Consider the following 22,309-nt stretch of genomic DNA (forward strand, 5'->3'; position numbering starts at 1 on the left):
GCTACAGAAAAAAATACAACTAAGCAACCTATCAGATGCACAGTTCAAAGCACTGGCGATCAGGATGCTCACGGAATTGGGTGAATTTGGTCGCAAATTAGATAAAAAAACCGAAGGCTACCCTACATGAAATAACGGAAAATGTACAGGGAATCAATACTGATGGGAGGGAAATGGGGACTCAAATCAGTGGGGTGGACGAGAAGGAAGAAAGAAACAACCAAACAGAAAAGAATAAAGAAACAAGATTTCAAAAAAATGAGGAGAGGTTTAGGAACCTCCAGGACATCTTTAAATGTTCCCACATCTGAATCATAGGGGTACCAGAAGGAGAAGAGGAAGAGCAACAAGCGTAAAAGTTATTTTAACAAACAATAAAGGAGAACTTCTCCAATCTGGCAAAGGAAATAGACTCCAGGAAGTCCAGGAAGCTCAGAGAGTCCCAAAGAAGGGACCCAAGGAAGAACACACCAAGGCACATCACAATTACATTATCTAAGATTAAAATGAAGAAGAAAATCCTAGAAGCAGCAAGAGATAAGGTAACAATACCTACAAAGGAGTTCCCATAAGACTGTCACCTGATTTCTCAAAAGACACCTTACAGGCAAGAAGGGGCTGAAAGAAGTATTCCAAGTCATGAAAGTCAAGAAACTACATCCAAGATTGCTTTACCCAGCAAAGCTCTCATTTAGAATGGAAGGGCAAGGACTTCTGCCAAGATGGAGGTGTAGGTGGAAACACTTTGCTTCCTCGAACAACCAAATCTAAAAACAACAAAGTTTTAACAACAATAAACGCAACCAAACCACAGAAAATCAAACAATACGGAGTCCAAAAACAACAAAAAGCTCAGCTAAACCGGTGAGAAGGGTGAAGCCAGCAGTGGAGTGGTCGGGCAAAAACAATTCCTCAACCCCGGTGGCACACAAGCAGCTGAGGGCATGGATCCCAGGTGCGGGGTAGCTACAGGAAGGCTTGGGGGGAGGCTGGCTGTCTGAAGTCGTGCATTTGCTCACAGATAAACCAGTGAAGAGACATGCATTGAGACAGACAGCGCAGGCCCAACGCAGTGCGGCGGACTCGCACATTTGTGCTCAGATAAACAGGCGGGGGGGGGGGGCAAGTGGTGAGGCGGACCAGGCGAGCAGAGAGGACCGCCACTGCTCCCTCTCTGACCCTGCCCCCATGTACAGCATCACAAACCAGTGACCTGGGTGGCCCCGCCCTGGTGAACACTGAAGGCGCCTCTCCTCATACTTAAGGTGTGAGAACAGACCAAAAATGGCTCAAGAACAACTCAGAGCCCCAGAGCTGATAAATCTAAGCAATGAAAAAATAGCCAAACTTTCAGACGCACAGTTCAAACCACTGGTGATCAGGATGCTCACAGAACTGGTTGATTTTAGTCACAAATTAGAGGAACATATGAAGGCTAAACTAATTGAAATGAAGGGAAATGCACAGGAAACCAATAGTAATGGAAAGGAAACTGGGACTCAAATCAAAGGAGTGGACCAGAAAGAGGAAGAAAATGACCAAACAAAAAACGATGAAAACAAGAATTCAAAAAAATGAGGAGAGGCTTAGGAACCCCCAGGACATCTTTAAACACTCCAACATCCGAATTATAGGGGTACCAGAAGGGGAAGAGAAACAGCCACGAGAGGAAAAGTTATTTGAACAAATAATAAAGGAGAACTTCCCCAATCTGGCAAAGGAAATAGACTTCCAGGAAATCCAGGAAGCTCACAGAGTCCCAAAGAAGTTGGACCCAAGAAGGAACACACCAAGGCACATCATCATTACATTAGCCAAGATTAAAATGAAGGAGAGAGTTCTAGAAGCAGCAAGAGCTAAGGGGACAGTCACCTACAAAGGAGTTCCCATCAGACTGTCAGCAGATTTCTCAAAAGAGACCTTACAGGCAAGAAGGGGCTGAAAAGAAGTATTCCAAGTCATGAAATCCAAAGACCTACATCCAAGATTGATCTATCCAGCAAAACTTTCATTTAGAATGGAAAGACAGATAAAGTGCTTCTCAGATAAGATCAAATTCAAGGAGTTCATCATCACCAAGCCCTTATTATATGAAATGTTAAAGGGACTTATGTAAGAAAAAGAAGATAAAAAATATGAACAGTGAAAGGACAGTAAACTCACAGTTATGAACAACTACACCTGAAACAAAAGCAAACTAAGAAGACAGCTAGATCAGGAGTGAACCATAGAAATGAGGATCACATGAAGGGTTAGCAACAGGGGAGTGGGAGGAGGAGAGAGGGGGAAAAGGTACAGAGAATAAGTAGCATAGATGGTAGGTAGAAAATAGATGGGGAGGGCAAGAATAGTATGAGAAATGTAGAAGCTAAAGAACTTATAAGTATGACACATGGACATGAACTAAAGGGGGGGAAGTGGGTAGGGAAGGGTGTGCAAGGTGGAGGGGAGTGAAGGGGGAAAATGGGACAACTGTAATAGCATAATCAATAAATTATATTAAAAAAGAATCTTACATCAATAAAAATAAAAGAATAAGAGAATATTTAAGTCAGTTTTATAAAAATTAAGCCAAAAATCACCAAAACACAACAAAAACAAAAGCACAAGGAAGAAAGTAATGAAGATAAAAATAAAAATTAATAAAGTAGAGAACAACCATGGATCTAATTAATAAATCAAAATCCTGGTTTACTGGCGGGAAAAAAAGACAAATCACTAGCTTAATTTGATTAAAGAAAAAAATCAGAGGGAATATACAAAATTAAAAATGGTAAGGGGGAAATTATCTTGAAACAGAAGCAAATTTAAAAAGATATTACAAGTATTTTCTATGTCTCTATGAACTTGAAAACTAGACAAAACAGATAATTTCCTAAGAAAACAGACCAGTGACTGTAAAAAAAAAAAAAAGAGCATTACCAAGTTACAAGAGAGCATGGGGCCCAGAAGGCTTCTACCTGAAATGCCATACATAAGCCTGCCTTCTTGAACAAAGAACCATAAACAGTGATCTTCGCATCACAGTGAACACAATGACTGCCCAGGGCTGAAAGGGATGACACTCCCAGGGGTGACTAACTGCAGGACTACCTATCCTACAGGGTCCTGAGCAATTATTGAGTCTACTTTCCCAACTTTTCACCATTAATATTAGCTATCAGCTTTCCTACTTCCAGAATGCCAGCCTCTAGACATATCCCTGGGTCTCTTTCCCCATGATTTTACTTTAATCTCTTGTGGTTGGAAAATCAGATAAATATAGCAGGTAGAGAAATTTTCTAAATGTTTAGATAGCACAAATCCATGTAAAGCATTGTATTGTACCCCTCCTATAAGTGGTTAGAAGTTCTATTGTTCTCCAAAGTTTCAAATTCTCTAGGTCTTTAAAAAAAAAAAAAGAGGTGAATATGATTTTTTAAAATGTCAATAAATTTCAAATCTTAATTTTAGAAGAAAAAATACTTCCAGTGGAGAGCCCTCTCTGCACTGTCAGTAAAGACTGCTATTGCTAGAAACAACCCATATTCATGTTCTATTCCTAAGACACCTGTGGCAAATCCAGCAAAAGGATTACCTGATTTTTTGAAAAGCTTTTCTAACACATAATCATCATTGCTCCGCTCCTTATTCTCACTCTCATTTTCATTGTCTTGCTTCTGGGACTGCCTTTTCTTCACTAGGTGTGGAATTCGTGTTCCTTCAAACTTGGCGTCTCTGCAACACCTAGAGTTCTTCGGCTTTTGCTTCGTTCTCAGAAGTTTCTCTTGGGTCTCTTCTTCTGCCACACTATGTTTTACTTTTGACTTGTGCTTATAAAAATTCTTTTCCATTTGTTGATTCTCCCAAAGAGGTTCTGTTTGAACCTGGCAGCTTTCTGTTTTATCAGAAAGGCCCTGTTTTTCATCGATGCTTTCCTCACCAGATATCCTGTCCATCTTACTGATTCTTGGAGAATTTGAACACCCCCCATTTCCACTTAACACTGATAAGCCCTCCAGCTGAGACACTGCATCTGTCTCTTCTCTGGTTAGATTCCTAGATGTTTGAGGGGCATCTCTCAAAGGATCATCTTGATTAGAAGTTGCTGTGTTTCCATCAGATCTAATAGCTATAGATTTCTCTTCAGATGATGTGCCATCATTTGCAAATGCATTAGAATCAGGGAACTTTTTGCACATTGGAATGTTATGCTCTGTTCCAAAGGCCAGTTGAAGTTTTCTTTTCAAATGGCATTTGGGTGTCTGAACATCTGAACCAGTTCCTATAAAAGGAAAAAACACACTAATGTTACATTACATAATTCTTATGTAATTTATTCCTTTAAGTTAAATGACTTTATGTAATACCTGCAAAAATAGCACTTGTTTCAGTGCTCTGGGATGCATCAGGACTAGTCAGACTAAACAGCTCATAAAGATCATTGGACTTGAAAAATCGCCTTTGCTTTGGATCCTTGAGCACTCTATTTGTCAAGAATTGCTTGAAGATTTGTCTAAAAGATAAAAATTAAACTAGTATGAAACAATGCTTAGCTCTATCTCAAAATTCTAATTGTAAAACAATGTAAGAGAGACATGATAGCTATAGCTATGCAGATGTCTAAATAATCCCCAGAACTTGTAGCCTTGGAAATTTACAATTCAGGAAGTACATAAAACATCAGGTGGTCTCCCATATTTCACTGAATCTAAGTAAGAAATGATACTTTATTATTATTCATACCCAATGGGCTTTTGCAATTTCCAAGATTCATCACATTTTAATAAACACCTTGTCATATACATTCAAATGACTAATACTGTCTCTAAGTCTAAAAGAGTCAGCCTCCAGACCCCTAGACCAAGTGTTCCCTGCCCTGCCCTAGGCAGAATCTTCCTGTGATGGGGCTCAGGAAACTCTTACCTGGGCTGCAAAGTTTTCACTTGGAGCTATCTCACCAGCTTCTACCTGCTGATCCACACTCTATGCTAGACTACCACACCATTGTCACTCTTGCCCAGATAGCTTTATGAGGTAGCCCTGTCCTCTCCTCCTACTGGTTGCTAATTCTTTTGGCTAAGTCATCTCTCTCAGAGGAAGCTCTCCCCATCGGTACTCAGCTTGCCTCAAGCACTTTCACAGAAGGCCCTGAAGAACATGGGCCACCCCCAGGAGTGGACCAGAACAGGGTGGAAAGAAGGGGCGCCTCCCCCTATGAGCTGGGATGTGGCTAAATAAAGTCTTCAGCAGAGGAAGGTGAGAAATTGGCAACATCTCCATTCTACTGTTGAAGTTATTCTTGCTTAAATCCCGTACTCTTTACAGAGAGAAAGATGGAGGAAAAGACAGGTGTCCTGATCAACCTTTCTCTATGGGCATCTGAGCCAAGGCTAACAGAACACCCCTACTTACCTGCTATGTGTAAATACCAGTATGTTAGCATTTTAATTTTGTCACTTCTTAAAATTGTTCTGAACAAAGATGGCACAATATAGTAGGTAGGAACATTTCTCTCAAACAATATGAAGTTTAAACATAAGCAGTCCTTGCAATTTAATAAGGTGAAAAATGACCATGTTCAAAACATTTAAAAAAACTCATAATCAGCCATTTAATTTAGTAAGAAAGAATATAAAAACAAGAATTTTAAAAAATTCTTGTTTTTAAAATTTTTAAAAATATAAAAACAATAATTAAAAAAAATTATTCCTCAAGTTATAGCAACTACTGTTCCTATACGGAAAGACTTCTTAAAAACAATACTTTAAAAAAAACCCTCCTTGTAACCCCAGCAGTATACTTGTATACCCTGCACACACTGCAACTAGAAGGGCAGACGTCAATCAAGGGCTGGGCAGACTGACCGGTGGTAAATCTTTTCTTCAATGGTGCCCGCAGTCAGAAGCCTATACACCGTCACCCGCTTCTTCTGGCCGATCCTCCACGCTCGCTCCCGGGCCTACGGCAGAGAATACAGCTTAACAAGGGCCCTTCCCACTGCAAGCACTGTTGAAAAGAGAGAGATAACTTGTTGCTTCCTTCCACTCCCAAAGTTAGAATTATCCAATGAGGCTAAATACATCTAAGGCCTATTAAGGAAGATAAACAGGCATGTGACAAAGAGAGACTAACATCTCTAACAAACAATGAGTATGTCACATACTCCTTTTACCTCAGATCTAGAGATGGATACTGTGAACAAACTGCTGGAACTCTTCCTGTCTGTGATACTGGAGAACATCTTTGTGCTGAAGACTAAGCAACAACCCAGATGTGAAGCTGAAGCTAAGAGGAACACGAAGGATACTCCCAAGTGCCATTAAACTGCAGCTGACCCTTGAACAACAAGCTAACTCTCGCATGGTCAAAAACCTGCATGTAACTTCTGCTCCCCCAAAACTTAACTACTAAGACCCTACTGTTAACAGGAAGCTTATCCATAACATGAACAGCTGAGGAACACATATTTTATATATGTATTAATACTGTATTCTTACAATAAAGTAAGCTAGAAAAAAAGAAAATATTACTAAGAAATCACAAAGAAGACAAAATACATTTACTGTATTTACTGAAAAAAAAAATCTACATAAAAGTGGATGCACACAGTTCAAACCCATGTTGTTCAAGGATCAATTATACGTCAGCAATACATTTCTTTTAAAAAATAAACAGACCTGTGTGTCTGTGCTTGGATTCCAGTCAGGATCATAGATAATAACTCTGTTTGCCCCCGTCAGGTTGACTCCTAGGCCACCCACCCGAGTAGTCAGAAGAAACACAAATATGGATGTGTCCTAGAAGTAAGACATACAACACTAAGTATGCACATTTAAGAGCAGTTAGAACTCTTCACCTCTGCCTTTCCATACTCTACACATAAAAAATATTTCTGACATAAGGAATGGGTTATGCCCTAAAGACCCCTGGTAAGTCAAGCTGCCATCTCATGACTCCTACTTTTAATGTCAATATTAGTAACATGTAAAAGTTAGATTTTCAATTAAAAATACACACACACATCAATAATCCATAAATGCATAAAGTTAGCAAAACATCCCTCTCCACTTGCTGCCCAGTCCAGATATAAGCACTGCTCAGGTGGGTGTGGAAACACTTCCTGTCCCTCTGCATACAGTAGCACTATCAGACTTTACTGTTATATTCAACTCTTTACCTCATTGAATCTTGTAATCAGGGGTTGTCTTGAAGCTATTGTAGTAGTACCATCCATTTTGAGATAGGAATACTTTTGGGCTCTAACGAATACTTCAAGTATGTCCAACATCTGTTTGGGAGAGAAGATGGGGAATAAGAGTTTAAAATCAAATACGCACCCACAGTGAGTGCTTCTCTAATTTGTGTAAACAGTCACACCTTCCCAACAATCTTAAGAGGGTTTGTTGCTTTGAGATGGATAAATACAATTGCTACAAGAGCATTTTTGGTATTTCCCTGCTGCTAACTCATACAACTTTTATAAATAGGTGGGCATTTATTTGAGTTCAAATCCAAACTCACCTTAACCCCAGAATCACAGGTTAAGTCTTTTTAAAAAGCCAACTTCTGGGCACCAAATCTAGAGAAAGATCTAAGCTCCTAAAGAGATTTGCAGGCTGCAACCCCAGCATCAGCAGGTAGATTTGCTTTTGGAATCATTATTTTAGATTCTTTCCCACACTGTTTCCTGTATGAGATATGCATGCTCACCTGTCTTGACTGAGAAAATAGCAATACTCGTTGATCCTGCTTGTGCCATATCTTCAACAAGGATTCGACAACTATCATTTTCCCAGAACGTTTCCAGTATCCAAACTTATCTTCCTCTAGTTCATCATCTGAAACACCTCTGTGATTCTTAGGTCCTCCAGAAAAGAGATCAGGGTGGTTGCAGATTTTTCTTAAAGCTGTAAGTCCAGAGAAAATCTATGGTATAAAAGAATTATGTGCACTCAAGATTATTTTGTGTAAACTCATGTTCACTCAGGAAAGAAGGGAAGGAGGCTGTTTGATATGTAACACAGGTTAAGAAGGAATTCTTCACTAGCTTCTTCTTCCCTAATCACAGCACATTCAGAGTTGGACTCATCTTCTTCTCCTGATAGCGCAAGTTCTCTTGAAACAAAACAGTTTTATTGGGCCACACATGTCTATAGAGGTCATATTCAATTAATGATGATTTCTTTTCCCTCACTAGAAAAGAAGATATGCAGCTCACAACATTAGAAAAACTTTATATATAAAACTGACTTATCTTTTAAATGTAAATAAAAAATGTTATACCCATCTTAAGTTTTGGAGAAGTCAGTGATATGACTTATCAAATGGATTTAAGTATTACATACCTACCCTGGCTGGTGTAGCTCAGTGGATTGAGCGCAGGCAGTGAACCAAAGGGCCGCCAGTTGGATTCCCAGTCAGGGCACATACCTGGGTTGTGGGCTAGGTCCCAAGTAGGGGGCATGCTACAGGAAACCACACATTGATGTTTCTCTCCCTCTCTTTTTCCCTCCTTTCCCCTCTGTCTAAAAATAAATAAATAAGTAAAAAAAATTTTAAAGAATATTACACACACCTAAGTACCTCACTAAAAGTTCTATAATTTGAGTCAGAGGTTGAAGTCCAACTTATCTTTATATTAGTATTACATCAGAAAATTTTTCTGCATAGAAAATACACAAATGAAAAAAAAAGAAAATACACAAATGAAAAAGATGTGGACAGTCCATTCAGCAGGACAGACCAAGGGTGAGTACCTACTTTCCACGACTAGCAGGGGGCATCTTGCACAGCTCCCAGAGTGTAACTCAAATCAAGCTCACCAGTATAAAAGCTCAAGTGAAAAAGATGAATCATAAATTAAGCCAGTAATCAAAGACTATGATATTCTGACCAGTAAACAACAATTAAACATCTACAGTACAAAAGATCTCAATAAATCAGGAACATTGCTACAATTCACTGAAAGAATCATCTGTAACTCATCTCCCTTTCCCTAGACCTGTGCTGTCCAACACAGTTGTCAAAAGCCACATTTTGCTTAGTAGCTTAGTAGCTACTAAGCACAAGAAGGGTGGCTAGTCCAAACTCAGATGTTCCACAAATGTAAAATACAGTGGGCCCTTGAACAACACAGGTTTGAACTGAACAAAGAGAACCTTCTTATGTGAGATTTGTTTTTGATAAATAGTCAGCCCTCCATATCCATGGGTTTAGCACCCACATATTCAACCAACTGTTGACTGAAAACAGTATTTTTGATCAGAGGCTGGGAATTTGCACACACAGAGCACCAAACTGTATGCATTTCTCCATGCTATTTTATACAACGGACTTCAGGAACTTTAAATTTTGGTATCTACAGAGGGCCCTGGCCCAAATCTGCCTCAGATACCAAGGGATGACTATAGTTAAGTTTTTGAAGAGTCAAAAGTTAAAAGGAAATTTCTGATTGTATGAAGTGGGAGTGGAGTGCCAGTGCCCTAATCCCTGAGTTGCTTAAGGGTCAATTGTACCCAAATTTGAAGATTTACAACAAAAGAGTAAAATATCTCAATAATTATTTTAAAATTCTGAGTACATATTAAAGTATTTTAGATGTATCAGGTAAATAAAATATATTTAAAATTATAAATAATTTCACCATTTTCTTTATCTTTTTAAATGCGATTATTAGAAAATTTTAAATCATACACGTGGCTTACATTCTGTATCTACCAGATAGTGCTGACCTAGACCACCTATGGTTTCACAATGTGGAGGCATATGCAGATAAGGGGAGATTTAAAAGGGTTGAATAAATGTGAATAATTTAAAAACCTATGATAAAACACAAAATAATAAATTATGAGAGATGGTTAAAGAACTGAAATGACGCTCTGGAGGAAAAAGCATGTAGATGTTAGAGAACACACGTAGCCATTTCACCTGCACTCATCTCTTCACCTGCTTCTATGTATAAATAAGAGTGTGGATGAGGCAGCATACTGTACTACTCAGCAGTACCTCCAGTGAGCACAGACCAAAGACTAAGAAAGTCATACATGTCAAATAAGTAAAATACAATTCACATTTTAAGATACTGAAACACAAGCTGAATAGTTTACACAAAGATTTAGACTTAAATGCTGATTATAAACCTATTATATGCACTTTTAAAAAAAGATTTTATTTATTTTCAGAGAGGGTGTAAGGGAGAGAGAGAGAAAGGGAGAGAGAGAGGGAGAGAAACTTCAATGTGAGAGAGAAACAGTTGGCTGTCTCTCCCACACCCCCCAAGCAGGGACCCAGCCCACAACCCAGGCATGTGCCCTGACTGGGAATTGCAATCTTTCTATTCACAGGCTGGTCCTCTATCCACTGAACCACACCAGTCAGGGCTACTATATATATATTTAATGAGTAGACATTTACCTACAGATTTCTGAGCATTGCCAGTAACTAAAATGTTATGCTAGAAAAATTTGTAACAATAATTCTTCTTCCTTACACCTGCTAACCCCAGAGTTCTGAGTGTGCTTCCCTACATTATGCATAGGATCAGCAGTCCCTGAAGGACTCACCATTGCGATCATGTTGTCTAGTGATATTCTTCTATTACTAGACTATGCGGTGTTGGATTTAAGTGTAACAGTGCTTCAGCGCAGACAAAAAGGGAGCATGCTGAATTTAACCATGTGGCCTCTTACTTCTTTCTGTAAGGGTTCCAAATTAAGTGAAGGCTTCCACTGAAATGTTTTCAAGAGTAACAGTGAATCTCTCCCTCACTAGTACTCGTTTCCTTTCTTTTCCTGCTTCCCTTAATTTCACTGGCGTCCATCATGCTTCTGTCATTTAACTGACCTGTGTCTCTCCATTGAGAATTCTGTAAACTTCTTTGGAATCAATGAAATTTTGATAGACTTTATGTTGCTCATCTGTAAGACGGCAAAATAAGACCTAGGATGGAGGGGGGAAAAAACAGAGCAACTATAATTTCAAAAACCTTTTTGACAGAACATACCAACAAAATTTCCTATCAAAATAGTACAATGTATGCAATTTTAACAATGTATCTCTTGTCTGAATAAAACAAAATGAAGCCACATTTTAGACCTGAACAATGAGTATTGTTCCCTCCTTTAACCAGGCCCCATTTCTGTCATCTGTCCACCTCTGTCCCCACCCCACTGTCCTGACAGTCCTGACAGTCCTGAGGATTGGTTTCCTGCTCAGAGGAATGCACGGGACTAGTTGCACTGATGTTCCTCCATCTCTGCCAACAAGTGCTTGGGACAGCTCACCTCCTGTGCCCCTCACCCACACTGCACTTCAGCAAACCTAATCAGGGACCTTAATTTCACCTGTCCTCCCCTTTCCTGGAGTTCTAAGTGCAGGTCCACAAGGTCACCAGACTCATCTCTGGCAGGTACACCTAACCTCTCAGACAAACTATGGTGATTACTCTATGCCATCACGTTCTGACTCTGCTTCTCAACCTTCCTTTCTTTCTTCAAGTACACCATCACCACCTTATAGCTTGACTTTATTCCTTGGCTAATCACTAGTCATATTCACAAGGAATTTTCCTTCAGCCACCCCTTTACTACCCACTGCATCTACCCTATAAACTTCCAAATGTATATATATTACCTCAACCTTCTGCTTCTCTACTCCTTTATGTTAAGTGCTGGGCACTGAAAGTCTGCCACAACACACCTCACTGCCCCTGGGCAGCATTCTGCAGCACTCAGCTCCTGGTCTCCAAGGGAATCCTGTGCACTCTCCACCCAAAAAATAGCTGAGACAACATTCCTCTCTCCCCAAGGTGTTCACCCACCCACCTACCTACCTTTGCCTCAACCTCTACTTTTAAAAGCATAACACCAAGATTAGAAACTGAGGCTATCAGGATTGATTCTCTAGTTTTCACCCCCTAAAATGTATATACTTCTTCATCTGCCTCAGCTTATTTTCCTTTATTTCCAGAGGAACTGGTTCCTGAGTGAGATCAAAAGGGAACCTTCAACCTTTCCATCAGACCTGAAAACTTTCTCATCTTCCTTAGGACAGAGTTCTACCCCTTAGACTCTCCGAAAATTGAAAGGAAAACTCCCTCAAAGTATCACGTACAATCACCATCTCCATTTCCTTTCTTGTCACTCATGAACCAGCACAATCCCAGAAGGTACTTCTGCAGGTACCACTAAAACTGTTATGGATGAGGTCACTAATAATTGCCACACACCAGATCCCTTAGCTTCATGATTCCACTTCCCCTAACCCACCTCTTGCCTTTCTACACAGGCCTCCTGTGTTCCTGGCTCACTCCTGGTCTACTTTCTCCTTAATGCTGCCACTCTCCTGGGCTGCTTATCGCTCCTCATTCTACATGGACTGCCCATTCTACATGGGCAAACTCACTGTTGCTTCTAACTTTAACACATTCTCTGCTCAGAGGCCATCTATATCCCAGCCTTGAACTTTCTTCAGAGTTTAAGTCCTTTTATCTTTTTGTAAGTAGACACTCCATGAACACTTCAAATGTAACCTAAATTAAAATCCTCAGCTGTCTTCTCTGAGTCTGTCCTTCTGGAGCCTCCGTTGCAGCAGATCCATCCCAGCATCCCAGTGAGAAACCCGAGTCACTAGGCCTTTCGGCTTCCTCCTGCTAGCCCCACCCTTACCTCAGTTCAGGTCCACATCTCTTCTAAGGACATTCTAGATTCTAATTCATTCCTTTGCATCCATTTTCTTTCCTTATTGATGCTTTCAAATGGTACCTGAGTAATCTTCCTAAAATATGAACCTGAGTGCTTATAATTCCTAACTTCTTAAATTCACATTTCAGTCCTTTAAATTTGGCAACAGAAAAGCCTCACCTCTTAATTAACAAAGTTAATTGAACAAATTATTCACCTGGTACATAGTGTGTGCAAATTATTGTTTTTGGTGTCATGCAAAATCTGTAGGTAAGTGAGCCAAAATCCTGACTTCAGGGAGTTCCAGTCAACTAGACACTCTAGTACAGAGCCTTGTGAGGTCTTCAAATGAACTTCTCTACATGTGTGTTTGTTTGAGGGGTGTGTAAAACTTCAAATGGAGGGAACAATTGCAAATAAAAGGAAAAGTGGAACAAAAAAATTAGGAAGTGATTTGCCTTGGTTACTGCACAGAGTATAAGAGGTATTCTATGATTCCACAGTAAAAATAAACTGTCACAAGCTAAATCAATATTCTCGGTGGGAAGAGTGATATCAAAGGTACATTGGTAGAAAGCCTTGGAAAAATAAATCTAGCGAAACTGCAATAATGAATGTAGTGGGAAGTGCCAAACAATGTAGTACGGTCACACTAACTGCACCAGTCAGACTAAACTGCACTAACTTATGAGGATGTGAAGCAGAGATGTGAGGGAATGACAAAGAACAAATAAACCACCACAGCAACTGGTTGATCTCGAATTAAAGACAGCTCACAGGGTGGTGGCCTGAGTAACGCTGTGGCAGAGAAAGGAGAACTGTAAGGGGAATGCTAAGACAAGGGGTAAATTTAGAAATGAGTTTTGGCAGGGAGGGAAGAGGCAGTGATATCAATAGCCTTGATGACAGATCTCCCAGGTCATTTTAGAGTTTCAACATTCAAAATGTACAATGCATTCTTTCAGATGCTGAACAGAGAGTGCAGTCATCTAGTAAGATGACAGAACAGTAGGGTGAAATTTAACAGGATAATCCTTTTAAAACCTAAATCAGATGATATCATTCCTTTGCTCAATAACTTCCTGTGAACTTCCTCTAAAGTCTTCACCTTGACCAGTGAGCCCTGGTGATCTGGCCAGAAATCTGACAACTTCCTTTCAGCCCTCTCTTTGCTCCTGCCCTCCAGACACTCTGGCCTCTGTGAATGTACCAACACACCCCTACTCTCCCCACCAACGCACCTCCAAATCCCCTGTAACTCCCTCTTTCACCTTCTTTAGGCCTCTGCTCAACTGACAGTTTATCAGAGAGGTATTCTCTGACTTCCTCTTATAAAAATCTGTTTCCATATATCCTTGCCCTCATCTCCCTCTTCATACTTACTACCACCCTCCATCTGATATATTTATTTATGACTGTCTTGCCTCAAGAATGAATGTGAGTTTCACAAGAACAAGTGTTTTCTTTACTTCTATCTCCCAGGCATGTTGTTGACAACTAATACAATTTGTAGCATGAATGAATTGGGGACTTGAGGAAATACAGTTTAAAGAGAGCAGCTGTGGGAATCCATGTGTTAATGAGAGGTCTAAGCCTGTGGACTAGAGGAAGAGTTTTGCTGAGAGCAAGGGTTACAGCAGATTCACCTGTCGCAAACTGGTATATGCAGATGCCACAGCAGTCTCTCCTGTCACATCACATACTGGTATATGCAAATGTAGATCAGCCGGCCCCAAAGCTCCTAGCACCACACCCATGTTTTAAGAATGTTTTGGTAAGTCCTGGATTTACAGACCTGTTCGTTTTTATCGGGCAAAGAAAGACTCATTTTGACATCTGACTTCATTCTCCGCAGGAGGTATGGATTTATGGTATCTCGTAAGACACATGCACACTTGTAAGCAGTTTTAACCTTTCGTAAAACAAAAGGAAAACAATTACTTCATGTTTAAGAAATGCATTCGTTCTTACCTCTCAATTGATTTCAGTGGTTACACAGATCATTTTCAAAAGAAATGACCAGCCTGCCTGGTGTGGCTCAGTGCATTGAGTACTGGCCTGTGAACCAAAAGGTCACTGGTTCGATTTCCAGTCAGGGCACATGCCTAGGTTGCTGGCCCGGTCCCCAGTCAGGGACACGTGAGAGACAACCACACATTGATGTTTCTCTCCCTCTCTTTCTCCCTCCTTCCCCTCTCTAAGAAGAAATAAATTTAAAAAAATTTTTAAAAGAAATGACCAATGATTATACAAAATTGGTTGGAAATGGTTAGAAAGTGGTTTGGAAAAATTAGTATACGTTAAGTTTTTGCTCCAATATAATGCTCCAGGAGGTGGGAGCTTTCATAATAATATCAGTGAAAAAAATTAATCACAATATACAATGAAAAGAGCAACTGATAATTTTGTATCCTATTCCTCTACTATACTTTGCTTTAATTATTACTGCATAGTTAAACCCTCTGGAGAAAAAACTGCTTTCAAACAAATCTCCATTTATAATCTTGTATTCTCCAAAAGCTAGAGAGGAATTGCTACCCTGCAAGCTGAAGATCAAAAGCCAACTATGGGGGAAGCTGCTGCAATGGAAGCAACCAGATAATCAGCAGAGATTACTGCCCACTGGAGACTTTGGAGAGTAAGTTCAAGAAAAGCCCCATGATCCCAGAAATAAAAGGTCACTCTAGTCTACAACGGAGCATATGGTACTATAATGGAGCAGAGCCACACAAGATGGGCATTAACTGTATGTAGAAAAAGAAAGACCCACAGCGCAGAAAACCACTCTCTTTGCAATTCATTTAAAGGCAAGCAAAGAATTCAATACGTTATTGATATCCGAAAAAAAACCTAAATAGGCTTAACAACCTAGTAAATTATTTTAATGGAACTAGAAAAATTCCAACCAAAGTTTAAATTTAAGAAAGCTGCAAAACGAATGAGAGGCTGATCATAATAAAGAAAAATTCATGTAACAAAATTAACATGCTAAAAAAAAACATTTTAAAAAACTCTAAGAATACCTCAAGTATGCATATATGTATGTTCATGTATGTGTTTACCTGATGTGTTTGAGTGTGTAAACAAAAATAATAGGTTTTATTTAGAATAGCAGACAATAATAAAGAAGCTCAATATCATTCAGACATTGATTAGAATGACCTTTAAGATGATGATCAGGTACATATTATGGGTTGTTAGTGCAGAGATAATTAAATTTCAGAATTTAAGAAGACATAGTCCTACCAAAGAAGCAAGTACTTACTTATTTAAATTCTTCCTGAAAAGCTATACAGCTATACAGTGGGTTGAGACTAAACTGTCTCCTCCAGAAGGACTAGTGAGCTAGTTGGTTATGCTGGGAGACCTGGGCACTCACTTCTATTCTTTCTCCCACCTGTTCACCCCTCTGGGGAGCTCCCTGGCTCCTGGGCCACTGTGATGAGCTTTAAGGGTCAGAGCCCAGAGCAGCTGGGTATAGGTCTGGGTCTATTTCTCATACAAAACTCCCTACAGGATGATGTTAAGCTCTAGACTGGGGTGGGGAAGGGAAAGCAGAAATGACTAAAAACCCTATTTTGGCCTTCATGTCAAGCCTCATTTTCCAGTTCAACTCTCAGGGAATCCTGTGCTTCAAGCAATAAAGTCAACTCTGTATTTAATTCTCATCTGCCTCTGGTGTCTTGTCCTCTGTCAGTAACAAACATATGGGGAGGGGGATCCAACTGCATTTCTCTATTACTCCCAACTCCCCAGCACTGTGGAAAATGCATACCTAGCTGAGCATGTCCACACTTCCTTCCTCTTTCTGACAAGGCAGAGTGATAATTACTCCCCAACTTTGCTTCTTCCAGAGCTAAGTGCTGAGTCTCATAACCTTGAGAGTGAAAGAAGGTTCAACTAGATGACTTCTCAGTTCTAAAATCTTCTGCACAAGTCTACCATACAAATCTAAGAACCAATACCTATTGTCAGTAGTTACTTTGCTTCCCCATCTTCCTCCCCAACCTTTTAGGTCCTAGTACAGTCACTGCATCCCCAGGAAGCCTTTTTTGACTCCCACAAGCTCTGCTAATTGGCCGTCTCCTCTGATCACAGACCTTATTACCACTTGATCACGTTTACCACTTCCCCCCGCACACCCACGGTAAACTGGGAATATTATTTAAAGGGAGGATCTGGTTGCTAGCCACCTCCCATCATTTCAGCCCCAGACTAACACAATAAATACCTGCTGACAGACTATATTCTTTGGATTCAATAATGCACGACAGCCATGAACTTAAACAGAAAGGGGCAAATAAAAACAACACCTCTGCTCCCAAGGACCTTATAATCTAACAAGACAAAAAAAACAGGTAAGTGCACAAACTTCTGAGACAAGAACTTCAAGGAAGAAACCGACAATATTACATGGTTTTCTAAGTACTTCCACATAAATGACTTATTAATCCCAAAGGAGAAGTGGTAACTTCAAAGACTTTAGAAATCTGGCAAATACCACTCATCCAAGCAATCAGATTACTGCCAATTAATACCACCAACAAAAGGATAAACAACAGCATGTGCCTTCCGATAGAAAGCACTGAGAAATACATGTCACTTATGTGATATTCTTGCCAAAAAAGCATAATCTGAATCTCATCACAAACAAACCCAAAGTGAGGCACATTCTATAAGATAACAGGCCTGTAGTCTTCAAAACTGTCAAGGTGATCTAAAGGCACAAGGAAAATTAGAGAAACTGTACCAGACTAAAGGAGACTAAAGAGACATAGATATTACTAGAAGAACTGGCAAAGTGTGAACAACATATACTTTAGATAACAAAATTATACCAATGTTAAATTTCCTCCTGATTCTAATGTTTATGCTGTGATTCTATAAGATAATTTCCTTGTTCTCAAGAAATATACACTAAAGGATTTGGAGGAAAAGGCATCTTCTATAACTTGTTCTCAGATGATTCAGTTAAAAAACAACAAAAACCATAAATTTGTGTGCATGTATTGAGAGGTGGGGAGCGGGAGGGAGGGAAGGAAAGATGAAGCAAATGCAGTAAAATAGGAGCAAACTGTTAACAACTGGTGAATGTAAGTGGAGAATATATAAAAGTTTTTTATGATTCTTACAACTTTCTGTTAAACTTGAAATTATTTCAAAATAAAGAGTTTCAAAAAAGAACACTATAAATGAAGAATAATAGGGATTCACCAGAGAAAAAGAGCCCTTTCTTTAAAAGTTAATTAAAAAAAAAAGGGAACTTAAGGGGAAAAAGGGGGAGGGATTTTGAGGAACAAGTATGAAAGACACAGAGATGAGGACTGGGGGGGGGGGGGAATGGGAGAGAGGGGGGAGACCGGGCGGGGCGCGGGTGGGATGGGAGAAATAGATTTAAAAAAAAATGTACTTGAAAAGTAACTAAATAAAATTTAATATTAAAAAAAAGTTAATTAAAAATCATTCAAATGTAAAAGTATTAAGACTGGTGTTGACAATACTCTAATTTTAAAGGTCCAAAACTCTTTTTCTAATTAAGTATTTCAAAACATGAGAATGTTTCCTTTGGTGAAAGGCTTTCTCTGTGGCTCAGTCATGAGCTGGCTGGTGCAGGCCCCACCTGAGAGCTGCACAGAAACCCTGGCTCTCACCAAGTGAAGCCCGCCCTTAGGTCAGCTTCATGTCCTGGTGTTCCTTCCCACCTGTGACAACTCCATTCTACCAGTCACCCAGGCCTAAAATCTTAGGGGTCAGCTGCAGCAAGCTTACCACCACCTATGCCTTTTCCTTTATCTTACCAGCCTCCACATCTTATTTTTTCTGCCTAAAAAACTGCCATCTGGGGCCCTTGGTCTATACCTTCTTTCTCAGGACTACCACCCAGGTCCTCATCATCTCACCTCAATGACTCCTGCAGATCCCTCAATGACAGCCTCCCTTCCATAACTACTTGCAGCCTGAGTACCCCTCTGAGGAACTGCCCTTTCCAGTGTCCTGTTCAGACAACCTCACTGGCTGTTCCTGCCTGAGAACCTCTGCCTCCTTTTCAAGGCTCCCATTTCCAGAATCCACAGCTTTCCTGCTACTTCCTCACAGCATCTCCAGTCGAATCAAGTGTGTCTCTTCACTGCCTATGGCCATATAATGTGGCTGTTGTCTTAACCTATTGCCCTTGTTCTTCTGAGCCTGTTTTCCCAGAATCAAGGTAAGGGGAACCTGTCTCATTCATTAAGTCTTCCTTGAACAATTCTCGCTGGTTTCCCCTTTTCTAAAACTTTATACTACTTTATAAAATGTACTACCTCAATCTGCACTAAATTATATGTTGTCCAGAACTGATTCACTCCTGTTTCATAATTTCTGACTGCTCTGGAGTATTTTACATAATTTTAAAAAACTCATCAGAATAAATATGAGCTCTCAAGCAAAAATAATTTTGTAATTTTTATCAGATACCAATGTATAAGCTTGGCCATTTCCCTTATATTCTGAACAATTTGGCTACAGAGTATATATTAAAATACTAAAAGTGTTACCTGTACTGGGGAGGCATTTGAATATCCCCCCATGGTGATGGGGACCGAGAACTGTTCCATAAATACAGGTAATGTGCCTAACTTTCCTGGGAAGATAAAGTCAAAGAGTGACCACAGCTCACGGAGGTTATTTTGCATTGGTGAGCCAGATAAGATGATGCGATGAGGGGTGCGGAACTATTTTGGGAAAGAAAATATTTTTTATTAAATTCACCTTTTAACAGATAATCAATCACCAACCCTACCCCAAACACCCCCACCCAATCTTATTATTTAACACATTACATATCATTTTGGTCTTCTCCAAAACACAGAAGACATTTTATGCAATTTAAATTCTTCAATTACATAAGGGAAGAATTTTTTCTTATTGTTCATGCTGAATACTATGGACTTGAGATGGCTTAGGTTATATTCTAGTAACTGATCCGTACAAAAGACATTAAGTAATGTGAACAATTAGAATTTTTTAAAAACATAATTAAGAGCAAGAATAAAAAAGTTTGTGTATTAAGGCAAAATTTATATTTCAAATTCCTTATGCAAAGACACAAGGAAAAATTAAATGAGTGTGTTAACTAAAATCAGGGAGTTTATTCTCGATTAAATACTATTATTCAGCTGGAAATCTCCCATGTTGTAAGAGTTCATACCTGTTTGCAAGCAAGAGTGATAGCAGCATTTGGATTTCGAATTTTGTGTCCTTCATCCAAGATCACATAATGCCAGTCATGCCTACTAATATTATCTTGCATCAGTCGGATGTAGGAGTAAGAAGTGATTAAAATTCCATGACAATGAACAATATCTTGAATTAGTTTCTCCTAAATTGATGATGAAATGGTAAAGCCAGTTTTAAATAAGATAAATTAAATAAGCATGGCTCTTAAAATGACAATCTTCCAATCATGATGTAATCTAAAGCACTTAATAACTATGTGTACAAACACAGTACATACAATTGTAATTGTACATTATCAGCAATGGAAGGTTACTGCACGTTTCACTGATCTGTAAGAAGTAAATACTACATATCCACTATTGGGGGATAGCTCAAAAGAAGACTCCCAAAAGTTATAATATACAAACACTCAATTTTTATTTTTCTAAAACATATTTTGTGTTATGTTAAACTTAAAACAAGGCAGATAAAAAGTGATTTTAACTTGAACAATAATTAAATAATTTTTTTTAAAAAGTGATTTATTTTAAAACAAAAGCAAGAAAATGAGAGAAAGCCAAGGAGACAAGAAAAACAAATCCAGGCACTCTAATGATTGATAACATTAACTCCAGGAGGACAGCATAGAAAGGATATAAAATAAATCATTTAAAAAATGGTAGAAAAAATTCTGAAGACAGACTGGGTCTATAAAGCAAAACATACTAGAGTATCAGGTAGAAACATTGAAAAAAGACATAGATCTAGGCAGATATTTATTACATGTTTGAATTCCAAAAATAAAGAAAAACAAGAGAAAATACCGTAGTTTCTCATCAGAACAAAAAAGAAAAGATTCCTTTCAGAGGGAAGATTCTACCTGTGTTGAACACCTTTTATGCAATATTAAAAATTTCAGGAAAAAAAAAGGAAAATCTCCATCATTCTAGGGGAAAGCGGTGACTCTGGAATTCTGTATTGATCCAAACTAGTAGCCATGCTTGAAAGGAACACAAACTCCACCTTCAGACAGGCCAGGTCAGAAAATAAAGCAGCAAGAATGGGATAGTGTAGGTTGCTACACCCAGCCAGCCACGGGGCTGCCCGCAGACAACAGAACTTCCAGACTGGAAAGCTCAGCACACAGTGTGAAGGCAACTTTGAAAGAGGCCAGAGGTCCTTTTTAATACCCATTTTACAGATGAGGAAACTGTGGCTTAGAGATAGTAAATAATATATCAGGTCATAGAACTGACAAGTGGTTCTTGTCAGGATTGAGGCACAGAAAGGCAACGAACTCTAATAGTATTAACTAAATATTAGGCAACACTGCCCTTTAATTTACTACAAAAAAAAAAGGAAAATTACATGTAACATACATACCAGTGCTTAAATTATTAAAACAATAATTAACATTAGAACACTTTTAAATACTAATGAAACTGTTAAGAAATGATCTAAAATATAAAACTGGATATATTTTTAAGTTTTATTATAATTCCAGTTTAGTTTAAGAAAACCTAGGGTGAGGAAAAAATGAAAATGTACTAAAAATCCCACCCTGTCCAGGGTAGAATGAGGCATAAGTTATAGATATTGTTTAATTCTCAACTGCAAGAAAAAAAAATAGGTTGAATACATTTGTAAAGCATTTATGCCCACTTCCTGATCAATAGTTTCTATTCTATCACATAACTAGAACACAAGAAATAGATTATAAAACTAGCAAACCACTATAGGGGAAAAAAGACTGACCATGCCAGGGTCTCCATGTGACAGCAGGTTACTAGCAGCCAGACTTATCACTGGGTAAGTACAGCAAAAACCTAGTCTTGTGTTTAAAAGTAACCCAAACTAGACTGGCACTGTAAGTTGAAATTATGGGAATTATCAAAGATATACCATGAAAATGCAAACAAAAATAGGGCAGGATAAAAAATATAGATATCAAACAAAAAAAAATGAGTAGAAAGAAGAGGGATATTTTATATTTTAAAGGAAACAACCTAAAGAAAGAAGAGCCATAAGCCTTTACCTACCAAAAAAAGCACTACAACAAAGCCCGAAAGCAAAAAACCTTAGAACTTCAGGGACCTTACCCACAGCCTTTCAGAGTTTCATAGATCAGAAGACAGAAAACATTAAAGAAAACAAAAATTAAAAAATTAAGATACAACTTCAAGTCAAGATGGCAGCATACACAAACAGGGCTTGTCTCCTAGCAAAACCACATCAAAATTACAACTAAAGTAGAGAACAACCATCATTCAGAACCATCACAAATTGGGCTGAACAGAAATCCTACAACTGTGAAATTAAAGAAGAAATCACATTGAGAATGGTAAAAAGGGCAGAGATATAGAACGGGCTGGTACCACACCTACATGTGGTAGATAAAAATCAGAAGGGATATCTCGGCAGCAAGGGGTCCCAGCCACACACCAGGCCCT

General features: G+C 39.0%; 1 protein-coding gene across 5 annotated transcripts in view; it reads right to left on the reverse strand.

Annotated features, from left to right (window-relative positions):
* The window catches only part of ERCC6 (ERCC excision repair 6, chromatin remodeling factor), a 98,351-nt gene that overhangs the window by 14,206 nt on the left and 61,836 nt on the right, over positions 1-22,309 (reverse strand). For 4 of the 5 annotated variants that reach the window (XM_053667363.1, XM_037143119.2, XM_037143118.2 and 1 more), the window contains 10 exons: positions 19,852-20,022; positions 19,199-19,375; positions 14,458-14,574; positions 10,825-10,920; positions 7,693-7,908; positions 7,160-7,270; positions 6,660-6,779; positions 5,847-5,941; positions 4,350-4,495; positions 3,578-4,264 (listed from right to left, as the gene is read on the reverse strand). In XM_053667363.1, coding sequence (XP_053523338.1) covers positions 3,578-4,264; positions 4,350-4,495; positions 5,847-5,941; positions 6,660-6,779; positions 7,160-7,270; positions 7,693-7,908; positions 10,825-10,920; positions 14,458-14,574; positions 19,199-19,375; positions 19,852-20,022 — 1,936 coding nt within the window. The remainder of the gene's footprint in view (positions 1-3,577; positions 4,265-4,349; positions 4,496-5,846; positions 5,942-6,659; positions 6,780-7,159; positions 7,271-7,692; positions 7,909-10,824; positions 10,921-14,457; positions 14,575-19,198; positions 19,376-19,851; positions 20,023-22,309) is intronic. The other variant, XM_053667364.1, reaches the window with a different exon arrangement.

Source organism: Artibeus jamaicensis, unplaced genomic scaffold (assembly GCF_021234435.1).
Source record: "Artibeus jamaicensis isolate MK-2021 breed Jamaican fruit bat unplaced genomic scaffold, CSHL_Jam_final contig_468, whole genome shotgun sequence".
Lineage (NCBI taxonomy): Eukaryota > Metazoa > Chordata > Mammalia > Chiroptera > Phyllostomidae > Artibeus > Artibeus jamaicensis.